At 53.6% G+C, this 25,465-nt stretch overlaps 4 protein-coding genes across 4 annotated transcripts; 2 read left to right on the top strand and 2 right to left on the bottom strand.

Annotated features, from left to right (window-relative positions):
* Positions 1–764: 764 nt before the first annotated feature.
* Positions 765–5,638, bottom strand: J4E88_006082 (uncharacterized protein; the record flags this gene model as incomplete). Its single annotated transcript, XM_049399712.1, has 4 exons — positions 765–1,860; positions 1,910–5,076; positions 5,133–5,509; positions 5,572–5,638. 4 exons carry the CDS (start codon positions 5,636–5,638, stop codon positions 765–767), a joined length of 4,707 nt encoding a protein of 1,568 aa, XP_049254725.1.
* A 1,683-nt stretch (positions 5,639–7,321) lies between these two features.
* On the top strand, positions 7,322–9,324 carry J4E88_006081 (uncharacterized protein; the record flags this gene model as incomplete). Its single annotated transcript, XM_049399711.1, has 2 exons — positions 7,322–7,910; positions 8,750–9,324. The coding sequence occupies 2 exons, from the start codon at positions 7,322–7,324 to the stop codon at positions 9,322–9,324; spliced, it is 1,164 nt and encodes a 387-aa protein (XP_049254724.1).
* A 1,875-nt stretch (positions 9,325–11,199) lies between these two features.
* J4E88_006080 (uncharacterized protein) lies at positions 11,200–12,094 on the bottom strand (the record flags this gene model as incomplete). Its single annotated transcript, XM_049399710.1, has 3 exons — positions 11,200–11,472; positions 11,558–11,793; positions 11,929–12,094. The coding sequence occupies 3 exons, from the start codon at positions 12,092–12,094 to the stop codon at positions 11,200–11,202; spliced, it is 675 nt and encodes a 224-aa protein (XP_049254723.1).
* Positions 12,095–14,002: 1,908 nt separating this feature from the next.
* J4E88_006079 (uncharacterized protein) lies at positions 14,003–14,815 on the top strand (the record flags this gene model as incomplete). Its single annotated transcript, XM_049399709.1, has 3 exons — positions 14,003–14,242; positions 14,343–14,477; positions 14,531–14,815. 3 exons carry the CDS (start codon positions 14,003–14,005, stop codon positions 14,813–14,815), a joined length of 660 nt encoding a protein of 219 aa, XP_049254722.1.
* Positions 14,816–25,465: the final 10,650 nt, after the last annotated feature.

Raw genomic sequence — 25,465 nt, 5'->3', positions numbered from 1 at the left:
GATGAGTCCAGGTATCTTCTTTGTGATTGACGCCTTTTTCTGTCCGGCAATGTTGTGGTGGTGAGTTAACGTAGGGTGTGAGTGTACCAGATGGACCCTGGAGAGCGCGCTAGCAGCGGATTGGCTGCAAACGCAAGCTGGAGCCGAAAGAGGGAGCCACGCGGCGTTGGATGAGTCCGAGGCATGTCATGACTGTACAGACTCAGACTGAAGACAGCATGGAAAGCTTGAGACTCATGAAGCCTATTGACTCCATCACACATCGCACGAACCATCCACGCAAAACGCGATCTTATAAAACGTCGAGGCTAGCCTAAGAAAATGCCAGGCCAGCCACACATCATTAAAATATCTACAGCCATGCTCATCAACACTTATCTCCTCATCCATCTCACAATGAGCATGTCGAGTCTCTCCCCTCCACGGCGCCGATACCAGTGTAGATAGAGAAAGATGTAAAACAAGGAAAGCTCAACGAGGGAATCACAGCTATACATGCGAGGAAAATGCAAAACCGAAAACGCCCATTTAGTCTCTAATCAAGTGAGAAAAAACCGCAGACAGGGAATAAAGCGTAGTAGTGGTAGTAGTAATGTGTGGATAAGGAACATTGTCAGATCGCTAGCATAATGCGAAACGTGACAGGAAAGAGAAATATGATCGGTTATTTACAAAAAAAAAGAGTCGTAACGGCTCGTCAAAGTAGGAAAACAGTAAGGCGTGGTATGCAAACAAGTCCACCCGTCCTACCGACGCTGCAGGTACTACCTGGGCGGGCTCCTTGGACTTCGTGGACTCCGTGGTGGGCTCTTGGGCACTGCGGGCACGTCCGGTACATCTTCTTGATCCTGACGAAGATGTTCCGGGGCCTCGTCCCGTGTTATTGTTGCTCTCCGTATCGCGTTGCGTAACCGGCTCATGACCGCTGGCTGTGTATTGGGAGTACCATGTTGGTAGCTGTTCCGGTGGCCTTGGAAGCTGTTACGGCTATGCGAAGACTCAAGTCGCGTCAACATAGCTGCCGATGTAAAGTCGTTGCTTTGTTCGAAACTAGGGCGTACACGGTCCATAGACATGCGTGCACGATCGAAGCTCGGTCGCACACGATAATCGGTCGACATACGGTGGGCGAGAGGAGGAGGGGCTTCCGTTGTGGGTGCGGGTGGAAGACCTTCCGTAGAGCGGCGGAAGGTGTAGTCGGTGCTGTTACTGCCGTTTTGACTTCTTGGGTTATGCGTCGTAGCCGTCGGGGCGACTGATGGTGGATAGATGGGACGTACGTCTTCATCGGTAGCATCGGCGTTAGCGGCTTTGTACTTTGTAGCGTCGGGTTCCGACTTGTTAGAGTCTGACTCACCAGCCACCTTCTCGGGCGGTGGAGGAAGGTAGGCGTCAGTGTCTCTAAGGTAGTCGAATTTGCCTTGCTTGACTTGCTCTCGGATGATGTCCGCGTCGAGGGGGAAGTACATTTTCTGCACAACCTTGAAAATGAAGCGCGGAAGTAAACAAGCTATCGTAGCGCAGAGGACGTAAGCCCAGAAATTAAGAGTACCATATGCTTCGGCACCAGCTTTGTAGAACTGAGCACTCGATGTGAAGGAGGTGTACACTCCGGTCCAGAACCAGATGAAGAGAGTACTGATGACGACGATGAGGACCATGAGCCAATCCCAACGGTAGGTGTTGTACAAAACGTAAATGTTGGCAGCGCAAACGGCGGTAGTCGCAGCATAGATACCCATGCGTCGGAACTCAGCCAGGTCCAGTCCGTTGGAAGTCGCGAAAGTAGCGGGTGCGAAGATCTCATACAAGAAGAAGAAAGCGACCGCGGATTGGTAGATACCGTCGACCATGTAAGCCCTGGAGAATGTTAGCAGACTTTCATACGCTCTGAGAATACTGTACTTACCAGAACTTCGGCTGGCTCCATTCCTTCCGCTCGATACCACGACGGTACAGCTGTGGAACGGCCAGAGATACTCTATCATCGACATCCTGATCCAGAACACCCATGACGATAACAGGGAGTGACGTAAACGCCAAGTTGAAGAAGATAATGTACGTGTAGTCGAAGATATACTGGCTGTCGAAGTTGGTGTAAATCTGGTACCAGAAGAGAGAGAACGTCCAGATGATGTTCTTGTAGAAGAAGTTGGCAATCGTCTCTGCAAGTCTGCGGTAGGACCATCGACCATGAACAAGCACTAGACGAGTGAGGAAGCGGAATTGACCAATGGCGTAATCAGAGGACATGACGGCTGCGCGTCCCTCAACACCAGCGATACCGACACCGACATGAGCTTCTTGAATCATAGCAACATCGTTGGCACCGTCTCCGATAGCAAGAGTGAGACAGTCCAGGCCGGTCTTCACCATATTGACGACAGCTGCCTTCTGACTGGGACTGACTCTGCAGCAGAGAACGGACCGGCATCGCCTACACAGAAGAAGGAACTTCCTCTTTACCGAATCATCCAGAGCCAGCTTAAGAGTATCTCCGTCAATGATGATGGCATGCGTAGGTGGTGGAGGTTCGTGATCGTTTTGAGCAGCGGCTAGCTCTTCTTCAGAGCCTTCCAAGCCGAAGATCTTCAACTTCTCGTCAAGCTGGGCCTCCACGGAACCGATATTGTCATCGGTAACCTTGAGAATGATGAGGTCCATGTCGTTGTCGAGTAGGTTGCAAGAGAACCCAATGTTGATGGCTGTCTCAACTTTGTCACCCGTTAGGACCCACAGTTTGATACCAGCTTGACTAAGAAGAGAAATCGACTCTGGCACACCGTCTTGAAGTCGATCTTCGATGGCAGTTCCTCCGATCAGCCACAGGTGGTTTTCGATGCGATCAGAGACCTCTTCCAGCTTATCTTCACGCCCCTGGATAGCGTTGGCAGCGATATCATAATCCCTGTTCCACTCTTGATATTCCTCTTCAGAAACCTCTCTTTGAGCGATGCACAGTGTTCGGAGTCCTTCTCGTGCAAACATTTCCAGGTGTTCACCGGTGTCGGCACGGAGCTGTCGCTGCTCATTGGGGATCAATCTCGAGTAGATCATGCTGTCGGCTCCCTTGCAGAAGAGGACGATTCGGTTGTCGGGCATTCTGATAATCGCACTCATGCGCTTCCTGCTGGAGTTGAATTCCAGAGTGTTGAGAACCTGGTATTTGCGCTCTTCTCCCAAAACATTGACGACGAGACGGTCGTCTTCACGGCCTACGAATGTGAAACCACAGTCGCGAGCAGTCGCGACAAGTGCAGCTTCGTCGGGCGATTGTGCTTTGAACTCGATCTTCGGTGGGTCGCCTGGAGTGCGTTCGGTAACAACAGTATGACAGAGGGCCAAAGCGATCATGAATTCCTCGTTGGCTCTCTTCTGTTCCATTCCAGAGTCTCCACGCAGGTCGTCGACATAGTCCGGGGCAATGAAGGTCAGGTCGTCGTCCCACAAGTAAGGGTTGTTGTGCATCTTGCGGATACCCTCGAGCATCCGCACACGGTCGCGTGCTATCTGTTCGCGAGCTTTGGCACCCTCCACTTCGACGTTGATACCCTGTCTGCGTTGCATACCTGCTTGAGCCTCCGTGTACGCCTCTCCGTAGGGCACACCATTGATGGTCGCCTTCTTGAACTCCATGACGTTTTGTGTGAGCGTTCCCGTCTTGTCCGAGAAGATGTATTCGACCTGACCCACGTCGTCAGAGATGTTCCAAGACTTGGGCGTACATGGGTAATCGAGCTTTGCGTAGTACATGTGGATGTCGCTGTAGATGAAGAGGGCCTGCAACGTTCGAATGATTTCCAAGGTGATGTAAAGAGAAATGGGAACCAAATTCTGGAAGAGAATAACGGCAGCCCAAAACGCAATGACACCGTCTGTAGCAGGGTTCCCTCCGTAGGACCCATATTCGAAGAAGGAATGGGTGGTGTCGTCCCGGGCCCATGTCACCCCAAGTACGATTCCAGAAACCAGACACATGGCGGCCAGGATGAAAAAGTTGTATACAACGTTCCAATTAAGTTCTTTTGATATCCTGGCTCGCTTGCTAGGCGTGATACCAGAGTTGATCATGATCTTTGTCTCTTCTCCGGTGAAGACGACAACTCCCAGCACCCACTCAGTGTTCCGGAGTTGACACCCACGGAGGATGAGGTTATTGATGGAGATAGGCTCGACCATCTCGTACGGCGGTGCTTCGGGGTCCTTTGCATTGTGCTGCTGCCATCTGATGGCCGCGCTGTACGAGTAAAGGTTCGAGTGGGCGCCCTCGCTCTCGATGACGAAGTCGGCGCGTTCGCAGTGTCGAGCGTGTCGCACTTCTCGGGTGCAGTGCAGTGCGTTGCGCACCTTGAGGTTCGTCTCACCGTCCAAGTTCTTCGTCTCGACATAGCATGCACCGTCGTCGGAAGAGGTGGAGAGAACAATAACGTCGGCGGGGATCTCCTCGTCGTTGTAGAGGCGCACAAAGTCGCCGACCTGAACGTTCTTCCAGGCGTCCTTCTTGAATCGTGCCTTTTCCGGGACCGTCTTGTTCGGGTTCAGGACGCTTCCCCAGAACTTCTTTTGCACACCGGGATTGGCGTCTGCACCGCGGATCTTGTCTCCTTCTCCTGGCCCGGAAGTCAATGGAGGGGATTGCGCTGGGGACTGGCCTGGGAGCGGTGAAGGCACGGGTGTCATCTGGATGTCGTTCTCGCCGCCAAAGTAGGATTCCCTGTGCGATGCGATGGATGCTCTGCGGGTCTCGTGCGAGGGGCGCGTGCCGTCGACAGCGTTGTCGTCGCCGCCTTTGCCCTTTGCACCCTTCTTGTTCTTCGCGTTCTTCATCAATCGCCATGTTGAGATTATGCCCTTGGTGGTAGCCTTCTTGATCCGCCGCCATAGCGAAATCGAGTCCTCGGCCGTGTTTACGTTGTTAAAGTCGACGAGTCGGTGGACGGGCGCGTTGTTCAGCTCATTGTCGAGGACGGTTCGCCGCCAATCTTCTACTCCGTCCTTGATGGAGGTTACGACAAGAATGACGATGAGGGGTACTGCGTTCAGCGCAGGATTACTGGCGCCGAAGATTGAGAAAATCTAGACGGTCACGTTAGTCTGGGGGTGTCGGAAATGCCAGAGGGGGTGGTACGCACGCCCAGGATAATGATAAACAAGAAGTAGACGTTGGCGATGTTGTGGAACTGGAACCACAGGTTCTTGGGTATGAAGCTGAGGGGCGTGTATTTGGCGGTTCTTATCTTGTTGCGGGCGTAGTGTGCGAGGGGCTGGCCTTCTTCGTCGCGCTCTGTTTGGGGCAGGGGCACGTTGAAGTAGACTCTGCGGCCGGAGTCTTCGTGGTCGGCGCCTGCATCTGAACTCTCAGGGGACTGGTCGTGGTCGAGCGGCGGCCCGCCTTCTTTGCCCAGCGAGTCTCGCTTCTCGCCGCCAGAGCCTATGCGCCGGTGCAGGCGCTCCTTGAGCGAGTGTCGCTTGTTGGCCGCTTTGATGCCGGTTGCGCGGTGTGTTGCCCCTGCGTGGCTCCCGTCAGCGCGTGCTCTCAACTCTGTGCTGTCAGCGGGTGGTGTCACTCACAACGTATGCGCTTCTGCGGATGTGACACCTCGGTCTCATTGGGCTCCATGTAGGGTTCCAGCGTCATGGTGCCTGTCGTCGGGGAGGCGGCGGCGGTGCGAGGGCGGCGACGGCCTGAGCCGGGAAGGCTCTACGCGGCGCGGCAGGCCAATTCGATCGTGTCGGACGCGGGTGGGAGGCGACGGGTGCAGTGCATGTAGTGCCGGGCGGGTGTTGAGGGGCGGGTGTTGAGGGGCGGTGGGAGCGTGGTGGTGTTGTTGTCGCGGAGGGTGAGAACAGATGGGCGCCCGTGTAGTCGGATATTAAAAGATGCCGGACGAACTTGCACGCAGAGGCGGAGCGACAGGCAGGCAGGCGATGCGACGGGCGATGAATTAGGCGGTGCAGTGTCGTCAGTACACGATGAGGCCCAGCAGCACGAGGGGAAACAGCGGAGCGGCAGGTACTTGGACAGACCCTGACAGTGATGAATGGATGGATGCGATGCTTGCCATGTGCTTACAGAAGCATCGGCGCGGGAAGCACACGCCTCGCACTCCCTCGGCCGGCCGCTACGGTCTTAACAAGATGCGAGCCTAGTTGCTCTTGGAGGACCCGCACTGCGATCTGATCATTAAACGCACCAACACAGGAGCATTTATTTCTGTCGCGCGCGTTGGCGACGCGTGGCCTGGCCGCTCCAGCACAGAGGCAGTAGACACAGTGCACATCTCCATCTCAAAGCTCGGCAACAGTGCCTCAGAGGGAAGAGAACACATCCTCTGCAACGCATGGCCCCAGCATGTCAGCAGTCAGCACTTGGGCTTGCCAGTGCCAGTTCATGGACTAATCGCAGCGGAGCTTCCGCGGGCCACCGCCAGCAGCCCTTCTAAGCAGGTCGAGTGGAGCATCATCTCAGCCCTCAGTCCCTCGACTCCGCCGTGCATGGCGTAGCCGGGAGATCCTCAGTTCCGTGCTTCGTACAACTCACTTTTCACAGCTGGCACTCGGATTAATGAAGCGTCTAGAGCCGCATCCATGTGCTTAATATAACACCTCTAACGGTGTACGCCTTTGAACCTCAGATCTGATACTGCCCAGCGCAGCGAGAGCAATGCGAAACCGTTGAAACAGACGTCACCACTCTGTGAGGGCGGCACCGCTCGGATGCGAGCTACTTTCCGCAGGTGAAAATGGACCTCCGTCCAGCGACATTCGGATGCCGGCCAATGCGGATTCCGATGCATGTCGTCAATGGCAAAGAATCTAGCCCGCCTGCACGCCCTGCGCGAGGCAGCGAGGCGTCCACGGTGGAATGCGCCCAGATGCTTAGCCCCGGGTCAATTCAGGGCTGTTCGTCGACCTGGCACGTGACAGCGTGCTGTGAACTGTGGAATTATTCCCGGCCTCTGGGCGCCTCACGCGTCACGACGTTACACCACCAGGCACCCCACCCGTCTACACCACCACCCCTCTGTTATTCTCCGCCATGAAACCCCAAAAGAAAAGCATCCGAGACTTCTTCTCGCCCGTTTCCAGAACCCCTCCGCCTGCCGCTAGCCCGCAAACCACGCTGCCTCAGAGAAGTACACGCTGCCCACCAGTATTGCTGCCCCAGGCTAACCGCACCCCCACTGCAGATGCAAACAATGCGCCTACCCGTCAGTCAAACCCGCCAAATCCGTCTGGAGTGGCACAGGACGCAAATTCACATGCCGTCCATACCCCGCTTTCCTCGTCAAACACACCTGTGTCCAGCGCGCCGTCTACAATGAGAGCTGCGAGTGCCGATGCGCCGCCCTTCAACCCCTCACAAACATCTGCAAACTCGGGCGCAAGCAAGCGCACCACATCCAATGGCCAGCAGGTGGTCCTCGACTCGGACGATGATTCTCTACCTGACCTTGACTTTGGTCTACCCACCCCCAAAGTCAAGACAATCGTCACGACCACCACCACACGTTCTAAGCGCATGTCCGAAGACCAAGAGAACGGCCTACAAAAGCCGGCCAAGAAGGCCAAGGATAACAAGAACAAGTTTGATGTACTTGTAAAGACGGCCCACAAGAATCTCGAGACAGAGCGGCAGATCAAGGAGCACAGCGCGCTTTTGGACCAGTCCCTTGAAGAACACGCAGATACTACCCTGGCGCTCAACGAGGAACTACTTGGCCAAGCTGTAGACGATGATGACGACCCAGAGAAAGCGCACCGCCTCCTTCAGGCCATGCAGAGAACGAATGCCACACAGATGGAGAGCGTCTACCATTTCTTCCAAGATCACTCGGACTCAATACAAGCGCAGCCCAAATTCCCCCTCAGCAGCCTGCCTAAGCATGGATGGGCCTCGATTTTCAAAGGTGGGATTGTTACAATGACGATAGGCTGGGTCTATTGCTAACATCGTTAAGACTCCCACGCCAGGGACCAGGCTTTCATGACCGGCTTTGCACAACAAATCTTTCGAATGCAACAACTGCCCGAAGAACTAGCTTCCTGGATGATTGAATGTAGTGCGTATTACGCGAACTTGATAAAATGTTTCTGCTAAGAACTGTAGTTTCCCAAAGCCGGAATGAGGCAATGAGTTGCAGATACATTGAAATCTTGGAATCAGAACCTCACAACAAACACCTCCGCACGCTGCTTGATAACGACAGGCTAGATTCTTTATTCGGGGCAATGGGGGCCAATACAACTCAATTCAAGGCGCAGACTGAGCTAGTCCCAACTTCAGTACCACGAACCGAAACTAAAGTCTTACTTCCTCCGTCACTGGTCTCTGTCGCCAGACTGCTTCAACAAGCAGCGCCAGTGTAGGTGGACCATTTACATGTACGGTACTTTGCTGACTCTGGTAGGCTACGTTCGAAAGCTCGAAGGCGTGCGATCTCTATTCTTTGCCACGTGTGTCTGGATGACCGAGTTATTGCAGATGCTCACATATTACACATCATCCAGGACGCTATGGAAGCTCTCATATGCAACCTTGATAATCACAAAATGACCTCCACCGTAGGAAGTCCTCCACTGCAACATAATACCCAGGCTCTAATCTCCTCACAGCTTAGCGATATCATCTCTGAACTACTCGAAAAAGTAACGCATACTCTGCTTCAAAGGAACTTAGTGTGTTCTTTCCCCGCAACTTCACCATTAACGGCATATCTGCAACGCCACCTGGCTCTCGCGTTCTTAGTCTACCCAGTACCAGTCGACGTGGAACTCTCAGATCCCGAGCTGCCTAACATAATTCACCAATACCTGGACAAGTCTTCGAACTTCCAAATAGACAAGGACACCGACTACGAGCACCTTACCGCACGTTTAACTCTGCTCGACATTGCCATCGGGCCTGGCTTATTGAACGTCCCGTACCAACCCCTATCAAGCCCAATAACGTCGGAAACCGGCTCGTCTCCAGTCAGAGCTCCGGTACCGGCGTCATCTGAGGTCAAAGATTTCAACAATGAGGTGGATGCGCTTGCTCGGCAGTTCCAGCTACTCAGCAACTCCATTGTCGAGGCTGGCGCTGCAGTGGATCTTACCATCATGGACGCCAAAGATTCTATAGAAAGACTGCGCGCACGACTAGAGCACGCTGTGCGGATAGGCGGAAAGAAGGTCTATAACGTCTTTGGTGATGAAGACGAACACGCACAGCCAAATCTTAGAAGGTTCTTCAAAAGCACGAGCAAAGACGCGCCGAAGAAGTCTATCTTCGACGAAGAGGACGATGTAGCGGTATCACTCGCCGATGCCTCGAAAGCCTGAATGGTCCTGTATAAATGTTGCTGCGGAGACAAGTTCAAATCATGCAACGACACTCGCATTGACAAGCTATCAGCCTCAATAGACAATACCGTGCCAATTTACCTCTCGTGGAAATTACTGAGTTGCAGAGACGATACCACTCTTCGCATCTTGACGAACTTCCATTGGAAATTATTGAGAATCAATATGAGATGATCTATCAACACAGAAATGCAACGATAGTTCAAGATGATATTAGAAAGTGTCATACGACACTGCGCGCGATCCTATAGTTCTGTAACGTATCCGTGAAAGCGAAGTTCGCATCACCATTGGCACAGCACTTGGCGCTTTTCTCCGCGCGACAATCTTGGAACTTCAGGGGGCGATCTACAGGAGAAGCCAAACCGGCGTGTCCCATTGCAGCGCGTCCGTCGTCTTCGCAGACTACCCAATGCAAAAAACCATGCAATTTCACCTACTGCAATCCTTCGAAAACTAGCGTCTTAGCCAAAGGGTCTAGACAGGAGAGAAAAATCATGCGCGCAGCTGTGTCCGTGAGGATGCTCGGTCGCGGCCCACAAGAAGAGATTCATCTCCTCCTGTCACATTGCATGGCGGGGCGGCGAGGCGGCTTACTCATCTAACTACTGTACGTGCGTGCGTGAGGCGGGTTCTTGGCTGAGAGGACCCGCAGGTCTTGCTCATTAAGAACACGTGTGCAGAGGTACTCGTACAGATGGATTGCAAGGCAGGCGGGCGGCACGGGTACGCTTCACGAATGGCAGATGCACCTGGCGACATGGGAAACAAGTCCTTCCAGATGCACGATGAGAGAGAGCTGTGGCGCATGCAGAATGCTGACTCGCTATCTGAGGCGGTGTGATGGTCCACTGACGGAACATGTGCAAGCTAGCAGGTTGCGTACCGTGGAAAGCTGGGAACGGCCTCGGCCAGGGTGCGAAGCGAAGAAAGGGAACGGGGACCTCTAGATTTCGCGCATCTCAAAAGAGCGCGAGTGTTTGGGATAGTACGAAGGAACCAGATTTCATCTGCCTCGAGCACACGTAGACAGTTCCTGTCCGATCCACGCGCCTCTTCTAGCCCTAACAAAGCGACCGAAAATGTCGCGCATATCGAGCCTACATGCCGAAGCCCACAACCCGTGACCCATCCCATCGCAGGGCCATCCCCATACAAACTCCACCTGAAATAATCCCGGTGGTAAAACATACAGCTAGCCCCGTTCTGCCACCACATGCATGCAGGTATCCTTGGTCTCGGTAACAGTTCTTGTTATTTCGGATAGCAGTTTCCGCGTTTGAACTAGATGCCGTTTGCCGATGAACGGTTTGGCGGCTTTGCGGGATGGTCCTTGTAAAAGTAAATGCACTGCTGCACTCGATGAGAATGCGGATTAGCGGCCTTTGACCGCGGCGTGCGGGCGAAGAATGTGACAGTGACAGCTGTAGTGAGGGCTTGGGGAGGCTTGATCTGTTTTGGTATTTGGTGTGTTTGGGGGTTGTGTTTTAGGTCGTGAGTTGGTGGGCTGGAGACGGGAGAACCCAAGGATTGTCATGACTATGTCAACTTGTGATGTCGATGAGACTCATATACTATTTCCATGCGGGTCGCGAATCTAAATTAACGCGTGGTATCCAGATCTATATACACAAAGAACGCTAAGTGCAGAAGCGATGCAAAGCTGAATGAAACCAACAAAGCCAGTCGTAGGGAGTATCAGCGCTGCTGAGTCCCCGTCATTACTTCCACATCACCAGCTGTAGACTATGGAGGGAAAGAAAGAGTCGTTCGATTGGACATGTACGTTCGTTGGCTTCGCTCCTGGCTCTTCCAAAAACCCCTTCTTTTTTTATTTTCAAATCATCCAACCGACTATATCCCACCAAGTCCGTTCTTCTCGTCAATGTGTCTGTAGCGCTCCTGCTCCATGCGGTACTTGAGGACCATGGCAACGCAGAGTACGAGGATCATGTCCACGCCGACGATGCCAAAGGCGGCAGTGAAAACGCGGTCCAGGTACGTGTTGGCGAATGAGGAGAACTTGCCGATGCATCCTCCCTTCTGAGCGGCGACCAGGGTGTTTTGGCATGTGCTGTCCTGGACGAATGGAGGGGTGGTCGAGTTCACGTAGCCGCAGCAGTCAAACTGTTCCTCGTCAGCTTGTGTGCACACCGGCGTGGACGTGCGGAAAATGCGCTTCTAGTGCTGACGCCAGTCATGGAGGACTCACCTTTTGCTGCAGGAGACTCTGAATAAGCGGCGACTCACGGCCCCAAAGTACACTGAGGTTGGTGCGGGTTTGCAGAGTTTCCACCCAGATGGCAATACCGAGTCCGAGTGTGAATGTTGCACAGATGACGACTAGCCAGCCCTGAGTACGAAGCCAGCCTCGGTTTGTTGGAAGGAAGAGTGCAGGGAGAGACAGCAGGAATGTGACGAAAACGAAGATGGCATTGACGACGCCAGCTGGAGAAGGTGTTAGTTGATGTTTCTTGAGACTGCATGTTCACAGGCGATGCGTGGGACGATGCGCCGCCATAGTAGTGCCAGAACATCGATTCCTTGAACACCACCCTTATCGCCCATTCGTGAAAGTCGTACCTGTCAATGGACACTGGCCGAGCAGCAGGTTCTGTGTGACGTTGTCTACGGTCGGAGTGGCGCGCATCGATTGCTCAGATATGAGGGAGAAGCCCAGCAACAGTCCTCCACATCCGGCGAAGAGGAAATCCATGCCCACAAAGGCCATCATCAGTTTGGTCGGCATCTTGACGGTAGTGCGATTTGACGGAAGAGACTGGAGAGAAAAGAAGAATTGGACAAAGAATGGAAGTCGAGCGCAGCGGAGCCGTCCGGCGTACTCTCGTGAACTACGTCGATCAAAGCGATCAACGCGAATTATTAGATAGAAAGTAGCGAAGAGAAGAGAAGGTGGTAGCAAGAGCAGCGCTCGCGCGGAAAATGCATGGCATTGGGGACACGGGGGCCTTGAGCATTAAGAAGCACTGCGCAGGCGCGTCGCAGTTGGACCACGGCGATGCGTGGGTGGTTTCAGTAGTGTTGGAGCATGGTGGGCGGCCAATCACGGGCGCGAACGGGCATAATGGTTCGATGTTTTGGCGCTGCGACGTCGGTGAGCCACAGACGAGTGGATCGCGGCGTGAGGATGCGACGAGAAGTTTGGAACATTCATCAGGAATTACTTGAGATGCAGTGAACCGCGGCATTTGGCAGTCACGAGGCGCGGTGGTGGTGAGTACCCAGCTGCTGCCTCACGCAGGCCGCCACCAACAGCGCAGGCGTGCGGGACGAAGGAGCAGGCTAGACCGTCGCTGCAAGCGAAGCGAGATCAAACGGGGAAGGTGCGTAAGGGAGGTGCTTGCCTGGTGCTGGCTTGGTGCAGCCGCGGCTTCCAGCACGACCCACGCAGCACCACCGTCGTGGGATGCTCTGGAGAGGCATGAAGTGCATGTTTGGCGGATGGACAAGAGCAGCGGGCGGCAGAGTTTGGCATCTCGTCCGGATGCCTGTCTGCTGCGCGTGTACTGTCTTCTGTCGCCAGCGTAGTGTGAACTGTAAGACGGACAGGAGTGGGAACCGACATTCACCAGTTGACCGTCAATCTGACTTGAGCGGGACTAGCGGCGGGATCCCACCAATCAACATGAGACGAAACAGCGGGGCCTGCTCAGCTGCCTCTAGCGCAGCCCTCGGCCTGAGAGGGACGGCGGACTTTTCATGTGGAAAGGCCGCTGCTGTTCATCTCCAAAAGCGACCTGACAGGCCAAATTCTAGTGGGAAGGGGTCAAAGTTAGTATCAGCACGACGGGCGCGCTGCGCTGCAATCTGCCAGTTCATGCGTGTCGCGACGGCGGCGAGCGAGGCTGGCGGCCAGGGCAATAATTGTCGATCTCCGACTCAGAGCTGTGACCAGGGTTGCGCTCAAGCGCATCCGCCCCCAGTTGTGTGGATAGTTGAGGGCCTGCCCGCACCAAAGCAGCCAAAGCAGCCGTCGAGAGAAATACTTGACCACTCCCGCCGTTTCATTCCCAATACCGTTCGTCCCTTTCCTTCCTCAGACAGCTCTCGGGCTATAACACACCTGCACCACTCCGTCTGTCCCTGCGTGCCCGCCAAGCTCCACAAGCTCAGGGTTCACGAGACCACCGCTGCCTCTTTTTGCACGCTCCCAACGGCGCGCCAAAACAAAGCATCGCCGCACCTGATCCCCCAGGCCGTCTACCAGGTACGTCGCCAGTATCTTTTCTGTCTCCTGCGAGGCCTGCCGCGCCAGGTCACGCTCCCCGGCACCAAGCCCTTCGACCAGCACCCCCCAGCCACTGGCGCAGCACGGGCCCCCGAGCAATTTAGTGCCTTCCACCGAGCACAGTGCGACCAAGCGTTTCCTCCCCCGCGCACCTTTTCCTTGCATTCCTGCTGCGCCATCAAAGGGACCAGCCCCGATCTTTTAACAGGCCGCGCTTCCTTTTCCTATTGAGGGCGTCCTAAGAGTCTAACCCAACTCAAGCTGTCTGCAGTTCCTTCTGTAACATTTTGCGCGTCTGCCCAAACCACGCAAGAACGCCTGCCAACTCCCCACACTCGGCCCAACTCAGCTTAGGGCCTTCGTCCCCCAAACACTGCGGGTAACCAATCTTTGTCGCGACTCACCACCATGGCCAGCGAAATCACCGAGCACGACCAGAACGCGTCGCCGTCCGTCCACGACGACGGCAATGGCACCATGGGCATGGAGAACCGCGGCGTCAAGCGTGCGCGCGCCGCTGCCGATGACGACGACGACGACGATGACAAGCCCGGCCGCGAGCGAAGAAAGATTGAGATCAAGTTCATCCAGGACAAGTCGCGTCGACACATCACCTTCTCCAAGCGCAAAGCCGGCATCATGAAGAAGGTACGTTGGTGCCCCAGTCGCGCGCATCGTGTGGTGCATCTGGTCCCGCGTCGCTTGAAACCGTTGCCTGCACCGAGCGCTCCGCTAACCTCCACCCCAGGCCTACGAACTGTCCGTCCTGACGGGCACGCAAGTGCTGCTGCTCGTCGTCTCCGAGACTGGCCTCGTCTACACCTTCACCACACCCAAGCTGCAACCGCTAGTCACCAAGCCCGAGGGCAAGAACCTCATCCAGGTACGCTGCAACCACCCACGCGCCTGTCGCATTGCATTACTAACCGCGCCCAGGCCTGTCTCAACGCCCCTGAGCCGTCAAGCGGCGACGCGAATGGCGTCGACAACGACACTGTCGAATCGCCAGAGGACAACCACGCCCAAGTGCCGCCTGGTCAGCCACGCGGAATGCCGCCCAACAACCAGCCCATGCCTCAAGCTTACATGACGCCCGAGGCAGCCCTGCACTACCAGAGCTATCTCCAACAACAACAGCAATCAAACCAGTACCCCATGGCGCAGCAAGGCATGCCCCGCCATCCTGGCGGCCACTACCCCCAGGACCAGAAGCTGGGTTAAACGTAATACACACATACTCTACCACTTTGGTAGCAGGTCACTACTCGGAAGGCGCATAGTAACTGGATAGGGATACCCACATAATGGCAAAAGTAATCACGGTGTCGCTCAACGACCAAGACGCAGGTGCATGCATGCGAGTTCGCATGCGACGGTGTAGCGAGTGAGAAGATATGATGTGGGCACGCAATGTTGGCGGGGATGCACTTGCACTTCCGGACGACTGTACGTCTTACGTGGATATTGGCGCAGTCTGTGGTTTCTTTATTCTCAGTCGTTTGTTCTCGATCAACATATCTAGCATCTCCTGTCACATTTACCAGGCGCGGTGTAGACCAGATCTATAACTCTACTCATAGTCTCGGTCCAATCCAGCACCTTAATTCACTCCAAGCTAGCCTCGTGGGCCGCTATCCGTGAGGGCTTAGTCGGGTCTGGGCATTGCTTCCTATTCCGTCGCCCGAACTTGCCTTTCTGGGAGAATAAGCTTGCCACCACAACTCAAAACCCTGAAGTGTCCGCGGAACCACTCCTTGAAGTGATTTCTACAAAAACTCACGTTATCCGCTGTTTCGATTTCTCTGCCGTTTCTGGCTCACCGGTGCAAGAACTAATGTCCACACGCATCACTTGACTCCTCTCAGATGCCCTATTACCTCTCTCCACTGGACTGCAACGTTTGTTTCGCAGTGAAAAGCAATGTGCAACGTTGACCCCAGGCTCGTGCGCGACACCGATGACGGCTCGATAACGGCTGGGAGCTGGGAGCAAGGCTCTTGTCGCGTACCGGCTGGACTGAACTAGAGACTCGAGAACACCCTCGAGGAAATGTGACATCCGCAATCGCACGACCATGCCCGCCTAGCGCGCCGTCCTAGATCACACCATGTACGTGGAACCACGTACGTCCTTCGGACTCGATGTACCGGGAGGCTTTGCAGAGCCAATGCAACACTGGTACCGTCTACCTCGATGTTTGCTTTACCCACTGGTCATAACGACACTCGGTCACGATCACGGCAATACCCTCCAAATGCATGACTACGTGACTGCGGCATCTGGCTAATACGTCGCACCAAGTGGCAGTCATGTAGCACATAGCCAGCCGATGGATGCGAAAGGCGCACGCCACCTACTCCTTCGGAAGTATCTCGAGGGCTGGGGTACCTAGAAAGAGGTTGTTGATGAGATGCAAAGAGCGCCACAGTGGAGCGAATGAGGCTGTGCGAGTGTGAAGATGTTCTCGAGATGCCGCTGAGCGTAACTGATAACACGTCGTGCGATTCCGATATCGCTCTCATGTTGACATCACCAAGAAGATAATGTGTGTTTTACGTAGGGGAGAGATGAAAGTCTGTCGCGAGATACAGGTGGCCTCAAGACTGACAGCTGCTGTCGTCATAGGGCTGATCCCAATTTAGTCGGCCAGCGGCTCTTGAAAATCACTGCAAGGTTACAACTACGGACCGCACCGCGGAAATCCGCCGAAGGATACCTACGCCGGGTCATGGACACAGCATCGATGCAGTGTGACTGAAGTCTTCACGCTTTGTACGCTGTCCTCTGTACGTCGGGTCGACATGGTGGAACTAACTAGCACTTAGCCTCCATGTCAATTGTGTAGCGCCTGGGGCTATCTCACATCATTTTCTTGTCTTTGCGTATCTGCCGCAGATAAATACTCTTTCAACGTTGATTTTGGCTGTTGGTCGCTCATGTGCTACTAGACGCGTCATTTCGCCTCCCGGGTGCGGATGTCTTCCCGTAGATGGCCTCTTTACTTCTTTGAGCGGTCCCCGCATTTAGGAGAGCTAATGCCGGCTCTTAGGGAGGGTACGTTATAGGGATTGATCGTCGATGTTTTTTGTATGTTCGACGTGTATCTCTTTCTACCTCGACGGTAGGACTCGGGTCTTGATTAAATATGCCAACGGCTTATATTTCTGGCACTTGCCGATGACGACGCATTCAGAGTACACTTCATGGAATCAAAGTATATGAATTGGGTCTAGCTCAAATATACATCTGGTCACATGCTCCTGGTGGCTTCTTGCCAGTTCTCGGATCACACAACGGCGATTCATTCTAATTTTCTACGACTGATGGTCGAGAAAACGGTAGACAACGCGACACAACTTCGACATTTCTCTGTCGTTCCTGCTCTACGAAACAACCCGTGCTTTCTCGATCATATGTCAAACATCGATCAAGATACCAGAGTTCGTTAATCTCATATAAGTAGAAAGACCACCATTCCTGATGTACAGGGTCCGATCATAAGCATTCGAGTACCCGCATCTACTAACAGGCTTACTGGATCCATGAAGAACGTCCAAACCAAGCCGTGTATACTCCACTACAAGGCGGATCCCAAATTTCACTCGATGCGCATGTCTTGAACAGCTCCGTCGTGGCCATGTTGGGGTATTTGTATTTGGCTTCGTTGACAGCGTTCAAATTGTAGATCTCACTGTTCTGACCAAGCCTTGAGACTCAAGGAAGAATCCAAATAGAGCTTAAGAAAATGACAATAATGTGTATCGTGCACCTGTCTCTCAACCACCATTCCTTTTCCATGCCTTCGCGTCCCTGGCCGCAATGGTATGTCTTATGCCTCTTGCTGGCTCGACCCTATTGTGATCTTGAGAGATATTGTAAGCTTCCTTAGTACAAAATTTACAATGATCATGTCCTTGATTCCGTATACAAGACCTGTTGAACTGGGGAATATGAGTGGTCATTTTTGCTACCTCCGGATAGCTTCACCACTAAGTTGAGATTCAAGCGTTTGCATTCATGAATACATGCCGCCGTCGCCTTCGTGGTCCCCGCGAAGGAAAGGGTTGGAGGTGTGAACCACGGTACTGCGGTGACACACCAGACACGCCAGCGAACAACATCAAAGCTATTGCAATCATACCGTATACCAAAGTACAATCTCAAAGACCAAGCCCAACCTAGAACTAGACCGCAGTCTGAGTCAAAGGCGCATTCTATTCTTGGAGGTGTGAGTTCGGCTCCAAGTTGTGGATCTGCTCAGGTGGTAGAGTTACAGGCTATATGGTTCAAACGCCTAAGGACATCACCACGCGTTAATTGAATGCCATGCACGTGACTTCTTGTTCCCCGCCTTCTCTGCGTTTGATGCGAGGCTCTCATCCGTAATGTGGCCTCACGAGGTTTATTCCACATTTTGAATCGTGCTGGCTTCGCAAGCCTGGTGGGCGTCTAACCTAAAGAGCCCAATACTGGCATGAGGTACTATACTCTGCAGAATCAATCTCACATATAGACCTACCTAGGTAGCTCTAGAAATGCGAGTTTCGTGACGTCCTGAAGTTGCTGTGGAGATGAAAGAGGAAGGTTAATAGGCTTGGCAATTCTGACCCGTGGACGCGAAAGTGGACCGCGCTAGTGGACCGCGTCGCGTTTGCATGGGGAATCTCTGATGCACTGACGTCTGTGATGTACCTTTCTTCTGCCCAACGCACCGCAACCTCACCTCGCCCTCACCCCTTGGAGCCCGGCAAACGCTCTCCGACTGACGCTCCTTTGACAGATATAAGACCACCCAACTGCCTGCGCGCCTTCGCTCCTTCTACAACCACCTGCGCCGGGCATTGAACGGGCGCGACGGACCCTGCAGGATAGATAGCATCCCCTAGATAGTCACAAGTGTAGCCCTTTGCGCTCGCATAGAGGCTTTGAGGACAGTGAATGCTGAACTGCGCTTCGTCATCTCGGAGGGATTGTGAGCGGGGCGCCGTCCTAAGCAGGAAGGGCCTGGGTGAGGCATCATGGCGGAAATCCTCGAGAAGATAGAGTAAGTACTGATGCTTACCAACCCTCATCCCTATCAACTCGATCGCTTCAGGTCCGCCCGGAGTATTGCTACACGTACCCTCCTGTCGTTGCCAGCAGCTACATCCACATGCCAGACATGGCTAACCTTGTGTCTCACAGCGAGCTTCAACAGCTACCCGAAGCACAACATCTATTCTGCCCTCGAATCGGCGATGACGGATCAGTATACTACGACGAAGACGTTGCGGCATACCCGCCCGAAACCGATCCCACCGAACTCGCCGACCGCAAGCTTAAGCTCGAAGCCGCCGAAGACAGGAAATGGACCGCGCTCAAGGCGACCGAGATACTGGCATTCGACGGAGAGGAGGCAGCACCGCACAAGGAGTGGCTAGTCAGCCGGCTGAACAGCCTCATGCAGAGCTGTGATGTCTGTGTGAGGGTCTTCCACCAGAGCAGAGCCGAATGGCGAACTCGGCTGATCGACTCCTACGACGAGGACAACATTGGTGATTTCTTACAAGTGGTAGACAACCAATGCCTGGGTCGCATACAGAAGGGCTTGGACGATGCCAACGACATACTCAGCAAAGCCGAACCGAAGACGCGCTCAGTCCGACTGTTACCGAACGAATGCACATACGGCTTCTTTGAAGCACTCAGCTGCGACGCCTTAATACGAAACGAGGAACTCCTCCAGGGACACTTCGACGCACCATTCGACATGGTACAGACAAAAAAGCGATTAAAGGTCCAGACATACCTGCCTGCTATGACGAGATTCCTGTTCAGCAGAGTCGACAGACGGCACAAGTGGGCGACGGAGTCATGGTCAACTTTCAAGAGGAACATGCTCAAGTCGGAGTGGGATTGGGCTGTACGGGATTACGTCACGAGTGTCATGATGAAGGTTCAGATGAGCAACTTGGACTTGTCCATCGTACCGCTCTTCTGGGGCGGCATGCGGCTCATAGTAGCAAAGATGGACCGGGACTTGATCACGGACTCTCTACGGGGCCTCGATGGAGACTTCTATCGACTGATGCTTGATCACCTCTCACTGAAGTCTGAGGGCTTCCTCGATCTGATTGCGACCATGAAGCAGCTGCTGGAGAAGTCACCGATCGACTACTGGGACGGCATGAATGCTGTCACCCCTTCCATTGCCACAGTGGTAGAGCAGGTGTTTAATAGCCCTGTCTTCAATCAGCTCCTCCTTGCAACAGCGGAAGCAAATGAGCAGAACATGGACAACCTTCACGCTGCGTTCGCCTGGATACCCGTCTTCCTCGACTCTATCAAGCTATCCAACCTTGGACCGTCTGTACGACCTTTTGCACAAGCGCTACTTGGCCGCTGCCAGTCCGACCGCTACCCCCCTGCGGCTAGAGCATACTGCTACAAGGAAGGCCTCAAAGTACTGGATTACGCCTTCAGGAAGATGGGCGAAGGCAAGACCATCGACAAGTTTGTTGGCCAACCAACAGTTAACGGCATGCTGGATTTGCTATCGACCTTCATACAGTCTCTCGTCACGAGCCTCAAAACCTTCAAGCAAAACAAGGAAAACCAAGAGGATATGCAACTAACCCTCTCAGTGATCGAGCATGCATTCAAGCTGGAAGCGCAGTCTCTCATTATCGAGCGGCAGCTTATTTCTGCGCAGCGGCCATCGCCCACCGAAACGCCCCCATCAAGCCCACTATGGAAAACGGTTCTACGAGCAATAGGGCCCGATAGCTTAGAACTTGCTACGCATTTGCTGATAGCTGGGAGAGGCTTGATCGGCATCGAAACACTGCAGATGAAGTCGGGTGTCGACAAGGTACCCCAAACGGTACGACACTTCAACGACCGTTTCAGACTACTTTCTCAGTCCGTTACCGATGTTGTGGAGAAAATGTCAGAATTCGACCCCAAATTACTGCAAGCCTTGTTCGGACAACAGCCTGCAGCAAGCGCCATCGTCTCACTAATGTTTTCGTCCACGGAAGACACTCGCAACTCCGCTATCGAGCTTCTGAAGGTCATTAGTGGGGAAGAAGAGCGCCGAGGAGCTCTACAACATATCTTGAGAGCTCATTATAGGCACGTTGTTCGAGGCATCTCGGACTCAGTCCGACAAGTTCGGCTGAAGAAGGCCTTCGCTCCCGCACCAAGTATGATCCGGACATGTACCGACATTATCGACATCCTTTGCAACTCTCAAGACGGTATTTTGCGAGGCCGAGAATACGACTCCAACGACGCTGCAGCAACAATGAACCTATGGGAGAGCCTATGGGATTCACTAACGATGATCTTCGCCACCACTGAAGCCTGGAGTAATTTGGGTTTCTACGACAAACACATGATGATGGACTTTTGCCGAGACACTATGCAATTTGCCGATGTTCTGTTCGACCAATGCAGCATCTTTGCAACTGCGCTGAAACCACCGACCGGCGATGAAGAAGAGGCAACATCAAAAACAGCGTTACTCAAAGAGCTGCTTGCTCGGCCTGCAAACGCGATGGAAGGTCTGGCAAAATGGCTTCGACTTCGTGACGAGTTTCTGTCTAGTAAATCCGTCACTTTGATCAGCAAGCTTCTTGTTCGTCTACATCGTGTGTCTATCGAGATCGACCCCGATGCGCTCTCGTACATGGAACGCGTTCTCTCAGGAGACGTCCGCGCGAAGCTGAGTCAGACGCAACAGGCCGAGCTGCAGCAAGCGCTTGAAGAGCATCTGGGCCGCCCGCTCGTGAAGGAAGAAGAGCCCGCGCCACCCAAGCAAGCCTCTATCAGCAAATGGATGGCTCCTGGAACGGCACAGTCTACGGCAGATGCCAAAGCTAAGTTGTTGGCTAACATGACATCTGGGTCTAGTAAGTTCCAGGAGCGACGTGAGCAGATGAGAGCCGCCGAAGCGAAGGCTGCGCAACAGAAAGCTCTCAACGACAACAAGAAGAATACCCAGGAAGAGTTCAAGCGCAAGCGGCAGGCCGAAAAACTAAAGCGCGAACAAGAGAAAGCTGCTGCGATCGCTAAGGCAAAGGCAGCCCGGGGCGCTTCAGGTCTCACCGCCGAAGCCGGCTCTGGCCTCGAAGGCTTAGGTGTCCTGGGCAAAGATCAAGCTGCGAAGGGAGAGGGATTGATGCATTCTTCTGATGAATCATCCGACTCAGACGGTGACATCGATGAGGATTTGTTTGGCATCAAGAAGACTAAGGTCAAAACTGGACCGAAGACGAACATTGTCAACGAAGTCAAGATTCAGATGCCGACGAAGAAGAAGAGAGCTCAGCGTTCTGCCAAAGACATGCGTGCTCGTCTGGCGCCTGATCTCAGCAGTCTGCACCGTACTATCCTTGGCTGGAACTACTTCCACGAAGGCGACTTCCCGCCCAAGTCTAGGCCAGACCAGTACTCTAAGGTTCTCAGTACTTTCCGTACACCTAATGATTACCAGAACACGTTCGAGCCTCTTTTGACTCTGGAGGCATGGCAAGGTTTCGTCAAGGCTCGTGAAGAGAACCAGTCCAAGCCATTCGAGATCAGAATTACGTCGCGAGCTGCTGTCGACATGTTCCAGGAAGTTGGTAGCACCATGACCCACGTTGAGAACAAGGAAGTCTTCATTTCTGAAGGAGACATCATACTCTTCTCGCGGACCAAGTCGCCCTCTGCGAATGAGCCCACATGTCTTGCCAGGGTATTCCGCGTGAAGAGGAAGCAACAGCACATCGAAGTTTCGTACCGGGTCGTACCAGGCAATCCTCTGTCAACCTCACTGCAACCGAACAACACTATCCTCGGCTTCAAACTCGAATCGATTACTTCTCTAGAGCGCGAATACGGTGCGCTTAAAGGTCTTCAGTACTATGATCTGTGTGACGAGATCATCCGCGCGAAGCCCTCTCCGCTTTTGACCTACAAGGATAGCCAGATCCAGCCGCTCATTTCCAACTACGACGTGAACCCGGCGCAGGCGAAGGCCATTAAGTCTGCCATCGACAATGATGCGTTCACGTTGATTCAAGGGTAATTCCAACATCCGCGTGTCGGCAATTACTATACTAACAAGACTGCAGACCACCCGGTTCCGGAAAGACCAAAACAATTACCGCCATCGTTGGAGCGATTCTCAGCGACAGTCTTCGCAACCGCGGCACCGCTATCGCTATTCCAGGCCAGCAACGTTCAGATGCTGCTTCGAAGAAATTGCTTGTCTGCGCGCCGAGTAACGCGGCCGTCGATGAGTTGGTCATGCGTTTTAAGAACGGCATCAAGACCCTCAGCGGCGAGTCGCGCAAACTCAACATTGTGCGCCTAGGTCGTGGCGACGCTATCAAAGCCAGTGTACAGGATGTGACGCTAGAAGAGCTTGTCAACAAGCGACTAGGTGTAGATCCATCGAACGGCAACGACCGAGAAGCGACGCAAAAGCTCTTCCAGGAACACAAGCAAATCTCCGATCAATTGAAGCAGGCCTACCAGCAACGAGATACTGGGGAGGTCAAAGGCGAAGCTGCGAGCAAGCTAGACGATGATATCAACGCGTTGCGCAGGCGGAAGACGGCCCTGGGTACAAAGATTGACAATGTCAAAGATGACGAGAAGCTCGCCGGCCGTAACGCAGACCTGAACCGACGACGAGCACAGGAAGCAGTTTTGAATGACGCACACGTCATTTGCGCAACACTCAGCGGCTCTGGACACGAAATGTTCCAGGGTCTGAGCATTGAGTTCGAAACTGTTATTGTGGATGAGGCTGCGCAGTGTGTTGAGATGAGCGCTCTTATCCCCCTCAAGTATGGTTGCGCCAAGTGTATCTTGGTCGGAGATCCGAAGCAACTGCCTCCAACAGTCTTCTCGAAGAAGGCGGCCGCCTTTCAATACGAGCAGAGTTTGTTCGTTCGCATGCAAAAGAACCACCCAGACGACGTGCATCTACTAGACACCCAGTATCGTATGCACCCGGAGATCAGCTTATTCCCCAGTCGAACGTTCTACGACGGCCGACTCTTGGACGGTGGCGATATGGCCGCCCTGCGCAAGCAACCCTGGCATCAGAGCATGCTGCTGGGACCTTACCGCTTCTTCGATGTCCAGGGTCAGCACCAAGCTGCTCCGAAGGGCCATTCGCTTATCAACATTGCCGAAATCAATGTCGCGATGCAATTGTACAAACGAGTCACTTCCGACTATCCCGATTACGACTTCAAGGGAAAGATTGGCATTATCACACCGTACAAGAGCCAGCTGCGCGAACTCAAACAGCGTTTCATGAACGCATACGGTCAGAACATCATCGAAGATATCGACTTCAACACTACAGATGCTTTCCAAGGTCGTGAAAGCGAGATCATTATCTTCTCCTGTGTACGAGCCTCTCCGTCAGGTGGCGTTGGTTTCCTCCAGGACATCCGTCGTATGAACGTCGGTCTCACACGTGCCAAATCGTCTTTGTGGGTGTTGGGTAACTCCGACTCGCTTATGCGAGGAGAGTTCTGGAAGAAGCTCATAGTAGACGCTAAGGAGAGAAAGCGGTTCTCTGCTCAAGACGTCCCAAAGATGCTGCACCAGCATTCTAGCAAGTTCCCGGCGCCAAAGGAGGGTTATGTGCAACCTAATCGTCCCACACCAGAGGTCAAATTAGAAGTAAAGTCAGAGCCCATGAGCAGGGCTGCCAGCAATCAGTCGAGTACCTCTTCAGAATCAGCGCCCAAGGCTATCAAACAAGAGATCAAGTCGGAGATAAAGAACGAACGAACACTTGTACATCACGAGAAGCGCAAGTTTCAAGACAGCAACGACGTAGGCGTAATCAAGCACGAGAGTAGCGACGCCGAGATGGAAGACGCTCCGTCTGACTCTGCCTCCAACACTATGAATGGTGGCAGTGGACGATCAACCCCGGCTGGCATGGCCGATGCCCAACGCAAGAGCTCAACGCCCAGTGGAGAGACGAGTAACGGAACGCATGGCGCGGTCGCTCCTCCGCCGGGGGATGTCATTGGCGGCATGTCGATGGCAAAGCCCAAGATCCGCAGACGACCTCGCGAACCACCAAACCCTTTTATCAAAAATAAGAAGCCAAAGAATGGCTGATTGTACATTATCTGGCCAACCGGAGCTGCTGGAGCAGCATGATTTCCTTATGTATATGATTTGGCAACAGCTACTTCTAGTAGTCTGTGGCATCATTTGGCGTGGCGGACACTTTGATCAGCATTGTCTGGCGTTCTGTCGCGTTCCTGTGTATATGTAGCTATCCGACATTATTACTTCCTGGGCCATATGCCCTGATATCGTATTAGATGAAGATCGGCCACGATGCCTAAAGGGGCGCTCTGTGGCTGAGATCTGGCAGGTAATGATCGACGCGCGTGCCGTGAGCTGAATCGCGTTGAGTGTGAACTACCGTACGTCTTTCCCGACGTCGGGGAATATCTAAAGCGTGTTATAGCCTAGAGCGTGCAGTTCAGCGTCTTCTAGACATCAGAGCGCAGTGCATTGATCACGACTATGCGTGGTCGCAGCATCGCAAGTGCGTGAGGGCCACGACTTCCTCTGGCTAGTCAGGAGTTCCTGTACCACCGTGACGCACACCGCCCATTCTCAATTATTGGATTCTGCACTCCACATCATTCAAGCAAAAATCGACAGTCCCTTGTCGCGGATCATTCTGCATCGGCATATGCCTCAATGCATCAAAGCGCGATATCAGCAAGGCGCTCCCCTCGTCGCCGGATCAAGCAAGCCGCACTGCCCTCAATCTCTACCTGTACTACATCGCCACCAATCACCATCGTGCACTCGTACTACAAAGCAATGCGCCCAGTTATCGTCATCGGCGAGCGA

The sequence above is a fragment of the Alternaria novae-zelandiae genome (assembly GCF_023758075.1).
Source record: "Alternaria novae-zelandiae strain BMP 2774 chromosome Unknown scaffold_11, whole genome shotgun sequence".
NCBI lineage: Eukaryota > Fungi > Ascomycota > Dothideomycetes > Pleosporales > Pleosporaceae > Alternaria > Alternaria novae-zelandiae.
Note: the sequence above shows the minus strand (reverse complement) of the source record. Positions and strands in the feature narration are given on the sequence as shown.